We start from the raw sequence: 7,883 nt of genomic DNA, 5'->3' as shown, positions 1-7,883 counted from the left end.
TTTTACACAATAAATTTAAAAATAAGAAAAATATTTTTAATAAATTTTTTTAACTTTTAATGATCAAGGGAGAAGAACCTAACATTTATCGGATAGCGCCGCTCCTAACGCTCGGCGGCATTAGCTCTAGCGGCTGCCGCGCGCGCGGTAAGGAGAGGAAAGGAGGCGTGTACCACGAGAATCGGCCGAAAAGATAAAATAATTCCGAGCCCTGTCTTAAACTAAAAGATTCCGTTAAAAAAATAATCGATTTTTTTGACCAGAAAAATGAGATTTCCCCCTTAAGAGGAATATAAATAATATTAGCAAATTAGATATATAAATTTTATTTCCATGCAATCCAAAACATATGCGTAAACTTAATTTACAATCCCAAGTTTCTTATTCCATTATTGACGTAAGTTTTTCATAAAGTTGTTGATGCGCTAAGATAAGCATCTTGCTGAAAATGTTCATATTGCTTCCAAGGTAGGTTGGATGGTAAGCTCCGTAATCTGAAATTAAACAACGTGCACAATAATTTTCCTATACTTTTATATTATAGAAAGAAAATGTATTAATAATTTGAACCTGAACTTCCGGTCGTGTTCCAAGAACATAAATGAGCGCATTCGCCACATCTTCTGGTTCAATACATTTCATTTTATCGAACAAATCATACAGTTCTTTCGCATGCTGAGTTATATTAGTTTTTACTAAACCAGGGCTAATACTCTGAAAAGACAAACAATTAAAAGTAGAAATCATTAATTTTTGTTATATATCACGCATAATTATAAATACACACGTATAAATTAAATTGTATTATCTAGATAGAATAATATATGTACAGTAGACCCCCGTATAACACGGGGGATATGTTATAAAACCATGTTATACGAGTCACACAGGTTATACATATCGTAACTTGCAAAAAAAGTGTCGAAATTTTTCGAATTTCGTTTTATGTGCGGATTGTGTTTTAAATATATCGACCTTCAATCAAGAAAAGTGATAGAAGTTGAATTCAAATACTTTCCGCGTAAATCCGTGTAAATAAACAATTTTGTTTTTTTAACTTATGTCACTTTTCTTGCGGATGTGCAATATATGGATTATGTATGCATATAAAAATGCATATTTATAAAAGATGTAAGGGTTTATTATAAAGAATGTAAAATAAATATTAAAGATGTAGAATTTATACAGAGAAATTCGAATGTGAAAATGTAAACTTTTTTTTCCGTGTTATACGAATCTGTTTTACCGTGTTATAAGAGCACTGTCACAATGTTCTATCGTGCTATACGAATCCGTGTTACACAAACCCGTGTTATACGGAGGTCTGCTGAATATGCATTTATTATTGATAATAATTATAATAAATTCTTATTGTTTATAACTGTAGCAAATCAGGTAAAAAATGAAAATGGATTTAAATGATCGCAACTTACTGTAACTCGAATAGGAGCTTGAACGGTTGCTATCTCTTGTCGTACTGCGGTAGTCAAAACGCGAGAGGCGTGCTTAGTGGCACAATAAATATTAAATCCATTGTAACCATCTTTATCTGATAAACCTTTCATAGGAATATTGTGAGCTAGAACACTGCACATTAAAACTGTCTACGTCAAATTGCTCATTTAATTATCTTTTAAAAATATTTCTCTCTTTTCTCTTTAGTATAGAAAAAAACGCTTGTTTCGGAAATAATTTATTTATTCGAAAAGTTTTCGTGGAACTCGGCAATGAAGCTATTATTAGCAAACGATTTAAATAATTAATACCTGTTGACATTGAAAATATGCCCTTCGACATTTCGCTGCCGCATCGAATTCACGGCCTTATTCATACACACAGCATATGTGAGCACATTAATATTTAGCAGCTTTTCAAATGTTTTCCTTTGACTATCTGCAAGTGTAATTTATGGAATTCTTTAAAATGTGTTAACAACAACAAAAGAAAATTGAAGCTTTTCACTATTGATAAAAATACACAGTTGTCATTGCGAACTGTACATTGTATTTATCTTCCACGTTAAGTGACTACTGTGTGTTTGAGCGATTTTAATAACACTCCGCTTAAAACTGGATTAGAAACTGAATCACATGAGATTTTAATTCAAAAATTTTTCCAAAATCCGAAACAATAAACGTACAAAAATGTATATATCATATTAATACGTGTCATTGTATGCTCTTATTTTTTAAAATGATAGTTATCTCGTGCATAAACATATAATTTATACATCATTACAAATTATCTTCAAACCGATTCATTGCGTGATTGATTCTGAGATAAAATATATATCGTTTGTTATCTCAGATAGTTAAATGTGGTTTGATAAGACGAATTTGATCAAATTGGTTGTCGATCTGCCTATATTGCTAACATTTTGTTTATCGAAAAAGTTCTACAATTAATTGCGGAAAAAAGATTATATGCTCGTTGTAGATAAAAGCGTATAAATATAATACTTATTTAGTACAGACGTGACGTACCAATTATGCGCGTATAATAACAGACGCCAGCACAATTGATCATGATGTCCACACCGCCCAATGACTCAATCGTCGAGAATGCCTTATCAATCTCATTCTCGATACTTACATCGCAGCATATGGAATGTAGCTTAGCCAAAGTACGATCTCGTTTACATTCTTCATCAAGCTTCGCCAATCTTTCTTTCTCGATATCCAAAGCAGTCACGTTCACTCCGTTTCGCAGAAGAGCATGTGTAATTGCTTTGCCCATACCGGATCCAGCGCCAGTAACAACCGCAGTTTTGCCAAGCCAACGATCCATAATTACCTACCTACAAATATGACACAGTTCGCAGTTGACATGCCACTAATAACTACCGATCCGAAAAATAATTTTAAGCAGACGTTCATAATTACGTTTTCTACGTCTACAATCAACTCTCTCAAGCTAGCAGAATCAAATCAACAAAATCGAATGCGACGTAGTGGATTATTTAGTACTTATTTTGTACTATTTTGAACCACTAAAAATAACGTTGTACCCCGTGTCATTTAAAAAAAAAAATCGTGGCTACTAACTTAATATCAAGCTAGGAAGATCAAAAGAAAAAAAGAAAACAAAAACGGAAGCAATTAGTATTGACTTTGTAGGTATTAATTTGTATCACTTAAAACAAATTTAAAATATCTATTATCTAAAAATAACTCCCATTTCAACAACCCTCAAGAACAAGATCTTTTTTTCTCAGATTATTTACGATTTAAATCAATAGAATTGAATGGCATTTATTGAATTATTTATACTATTTATTTTGTATTATTTTATACCAAGAAAAAATCCCTCCTATACCAAGAAAACTGGTCCCGTTAATATAAAGCTAGCAGAATAAAAAAAATAAAAAAAAAAAAAATAAAAGTAGATACAGTTATATTTTAATACTTTTGTCCATGTTCTTCTAAAATATGACTGTTGAAATATGAGTAATAGCATGGAAGGAAGGTAGGTTATACAAAATGACAAGTTTCCCGTGTAATGAATCAGAGGTTAACGTAATGAGCAGTCATAATAAAGTCGGTAACATAAGTATAAAAGAAAAATGGCATCGTATATTAGGCCATGTAAATTTTAATTATTTAACTACTTTATGCAAAAATCAACTGTTAGATGGTATACCTAGTGAGATAGGCACTGAATATATGAAATGCAAAATATGTATAGAAAACAAGATGCATAATTTGCCTTTCGAGAATAATAGAACTCGAGCCAAAGAAATTTTAGAAATTGTTCATACTGATTTAAATGGACCTCATAGAAATCTAGGTATGAATGGTGAAAAATACTTTATTACTTTTATTGATGATTACAGTAAAGCAGCCAAAGTTTTTGCAATAAAATCCAAAGATGAAGTTTATAAGTGTTTAATAGAATACATAAATGAGGTAGAAAATAAAACTGGGAAAACTATAAAAAAAACTGAGATGTGATAATGGGAAAGAATATTTAAATAGAAATATTTATCAGCTAGTCAGAGAATTTTTATAGATAAGTGTCCACCGTATGTACATGAATTAAATGGAACATCCGAAAGATATAATAGATCAATTATGGACATAGCCAGATGTTTATTAGCAGAAGCAAAAGTAAATGTCAGATTCTGGCCAGAGGCAGTTTTAGCAGCAGCTTATCTCAAAAATAGAACACTAGCTAATACTATAGAAAGAAAGACACCTTATGAAATATTGTTCGGTAAGAAACCGAGTGCAAAATATCTTCGTATGTATGGTAGTAGGGTCTTTGTACGTGTACCAGAACAAAATAGAATTTCAAAATGGGATAGAAAAGCTGACTTGGGAATTCTGTTAGGCTATAATGAAGTTGGGTATAGAGTTTTAATTAATAATAGAATTGTGGTTGCTAGACATGTAGATATAGTAGAAAATGATATAAGATGTATAGGTCTTGATGAATGTGAAAATTCAAGTGATTCTGTAACAGGTGATAAAAATTTAGAAGATTGTTCAGAAACGGATGAACAGGAATTAAAATTAAACAAAGATGGAAATGAGTCGGATGCAGGGCAAAAACAAAATGATGATCAGGTTCAAGGATTAAGGAAGTCAAGTAGAAAAAAGAAAATGCCCACTAGGTATGATGAAAACTATGTTTACAATAACTGTATCTATATTAATTATTGTAGTGCAGATAGCCCGAATAATTTTGAGGAGGCAATGAATTGTGATGAATCTGAATTTTGGAAGCAAGCAATGAATAAAGAGTTTAATTGTCTAAGTAAAAATAAAACTTGGAATTTAGTCGATCAGCCAAAGAATAAGAAAGTCTTAGATGTAAAATGAGTATATACAAAGAAATCCGAAAATAATTTTAAAGCTAGATTGGTTGTAAGAGGTTTTCAACAAAAGGAAGTAGTAGATGATATTTATTCACCAGTGGCTAAAATGCAAACACTAAAAATTTTATTGTCATATTGTTGCCAAAAGGGTTTAATTATAGAACAAATGGATGTAAAAACAGCATTTTTAAATAGTAAAGTTTTATCAGAAATTTATGTTAAACAACCAAGAGGTTATGAAAATGGTTTAAACAAAGTTTGTAAACTGGAAAAAGCGCTGTATGGTTTGCGAGAAAATCCGAGAGCATGGTATGAGTGTTTTGATGAATTTTTAAAGAAACTAGGATTTAAGCGTAGTAAATATGACTATTGTTTATATGTGTTAACTAGTGACGATGATATAATATATTTGATTATATTTGTCGATGATTTATTGATCTGCTGTGAAAACAAAAAGAAAATAGTTGAAATTAAGAAATTGTTGTCAAACAGATTTAGAATGAAAGATATGGGTGAAGTTAAACACTATCTAGGAATTAACATTGAGTATGATTATGAAAGAAATGTTATGACTCTAGATCAGAAATCTTATATTGAATCACTAGCTAGAAAATACCAAATCGAAAATTCAAAGTTATATAAAACACCGATGGAAACTAACTTAAAATTAGAACGAGAAGATGTTGTATCTAATGATATACAATATAGAAATATAATTGGAGCACTTTTATATATCAGTTCAGGAACCAGGCCCGACATAAGTTTTAGCGTTAACTATTTAAGTAGATTTCAGAATTGTTATAATGTAACTCATTACAAGTATGCGTTGAGAGTGTTAAAATATTTATACTTAACAAAAGACTTAAAGTTAATTTATAAGAGAAATACAAATACAGAGATTCTTGATTGTTATGTAGACGCAGACTGGGCAGGTGATAGTGAAGACAGAAAATCGACGACAGGTTATATAGTAAGGCTTTTTGGTAATGTAATATTTTGGAAATCTCGAAAACAAGGAAGTGTAACAAAGTCTTCTACTTCTGCTGAATATGTAGCGTTATCAGAGGCTGTAAGCGAGATAAAATTCATAAAAGATATTTTAGAGAATTTTGACTTTTATATTGAAAAGCCTATTAAAATATTTGAGGATAATTCAGGAGCATTAAGTATTGCAAAATATGGAAACTTCACAAAGAATTCTAAATTTATAGAAGTTCATTATCATTTTGTGAATGAAAATTATATGAAAGGTGTTATTGATGTTGTAAAAGTCGATACTGAACAAAATATTGCTGATTTACTTACTAAGCCATTGAGTAAAGACAAATTTGAAAAGTTTAGAAGTATGTTAAACATTAAGTAATTTGATATTATAAAAGGAAGTTAATATAAATGTAAGGAGACGTGTTGAAATATGAGTATGTACATTTATATTAAGGAAATAGATGATGGGACGCCATCTATTAGGATCTTAAGCGAGGAAGAGCGTAGCGAGTATCCTATCTTACATAATATTCTGTTCTGTGTTCTTTTTGGAAGTTAAGAGAGTAAAGAGGTGTAAAACATGTATATTATTCTTAATATATATAAGAATAAATAAGAAGTTTGTGTGATAAGAAAAGGATCCCAACAATTAATCTTTCAATGACTCATAATAGAATCATAATAATTACGCATTTAGTACAAACATTTTTAGGTGATACAAATTAATACAACTTCAGTAATTGTATCTACTTTTATTTTCTGTTTTTTATGTTATTTATTCTGCTAGCTTTATATTAAATTACCAGCACTACGTTTTTTTTTTTCTTAAGTTGCATGAATACAAAATTAATTTTAATGGTACAAAATAGTACTTATTTTGTATAAGTGCTATTTTGTAAATAATCCACTAAGTAGCATTCTATTTGGCTGATTTGGTCCTGCTAACTTAAGAGAACTTCGATCGCAGTTGACATTAAATTCAGCAGTAAATTTGTGGAAATGGCATTTCAATTAACAATATCAACAGTAATACGTACTTGTGTGTATATCTTCTCTCTTTTGCTTGCTGTTCTTTTCTTCGTTGCCACCAAAGAAGATAATTTATTATAAAACACACTTGAGAAAATGTTTAACTGCGTAACTGCTACAATTGGATGAGCAGTGGTTCAAGGCAAACACATCGCACCGATGGTTCAGTACAAACTGCGTTGCTAGTAGACGTAACACGATAGTATAACAAGCAATTATTGTAACGATATAAACTGATGGTTATATGAACTAATTTGTTTTTTCGCTCGGAGTGGGAACAAGAAAAGTATGTTAAAGAACAAGTGATAACAAAAACGTATGCATGCATATCTGGACAAATGTGTAAACTACGACATTTGTAAACTACAGTATTATAATTATAAGTACTTGCTACTCAAAGAGAAATATATATGTAGAAATATAATATTTCCGTGGGGTGTTTACGCGTGAGGCAACCAATAGAAACTTTGATTTGTCCGGGTATTATCTATCGACTTCGACTGAGCAAGAAGAATAATACACGCACATGTATATGGACTGGCTATGAATTTGGACTCGAACAAGAAGAAAACCATCCGAACTTGTGACCATTGTTGTAAATCACAATTTAAGACACTGTTTTAACGAGCGTTTAATTTGATTTATTGACAATAAACTCGTGAACTTGCTGAAACTGCAATAAAAAATTCTTCGTAACATTTGCAGAAGATGTTTGAGAGCGCAGTACAAGAAAATTTTGAGCGTGATGATAAGAAATGCTTTCACGATAACAGCTTAAAATACACCATTCAACACACAGCATTAGTAATTTATTAGATTGCTTGCGAATTGCTGCAACAAGTTGCATAGTCTAATACAGGCTTTAGTTTGTGTTAAATAAATTTGGAAAAAAAATATTTCCTTAGTTTGTTGTACAAAAGTTACATTATCATTTTCAAATCAGCTATTACAGAATTATTATAATTTCTGTGTATTGGTTTCTTTGTTTTTTAAAAATAGGCATACCGCATCATTAAACAGAAACACAATGCATACAAATTACGCAATTATACTG

General features: G+C 30.6%; 1 protein-coding gene across 1 annotated transcript; it reads right to left on the bottom strand.

Moving 5' to 3' along the window:
- Positions 1-310: 310 nt before the first annotated feature.
- LOC105669357 (farnesol dehydrogenase) lies at positions 311-7,033 on the bottom strand. Its single transcript, XM_067352307.1, has 6 exons — positions 6,838-7,033; positions 2,484-2,797; positions 1,767-1,893; positions 1,434-1,587; positions 571-714; positions 311-494 (listed from the first exon to the last, which is right to left on the bottom strand). The coding sequence occupies exons 2-6, from the start codon at positions 2,785-2,787 to the stop codon at positions 453-455; spliced, it is 771 nt and encodes a 256-aa protein (XP_067208408.1). The 5' UTR covers positions 2,788-2,797; positions 6,838-7,033; the 3' UTR covers positions 311-452.
- Between the last annotated feature and the right edge of the window lie 850 nt (positions 7,034-7,883).

The sequence above is a fragment of the Linepithema humile genome, chromosome 3 (assembly GCF_040581485.1).
Source record: "Linepithema humile isolate Giens D197 chromosome 3, Lhum_UNIL_v1.0, whole genome shotgun sequence".
Taxonomy (NCBI): Eukaryota; Metazoa; Arthropoda; class Insecta; order Hymenoptera; family Formicidae; genus Linepithema; species Linepithema humile.
Note: the sequence above shows the minus strand (reverse complement) of the source record. Positions and strands in the feature narration are given on the sequence as shown.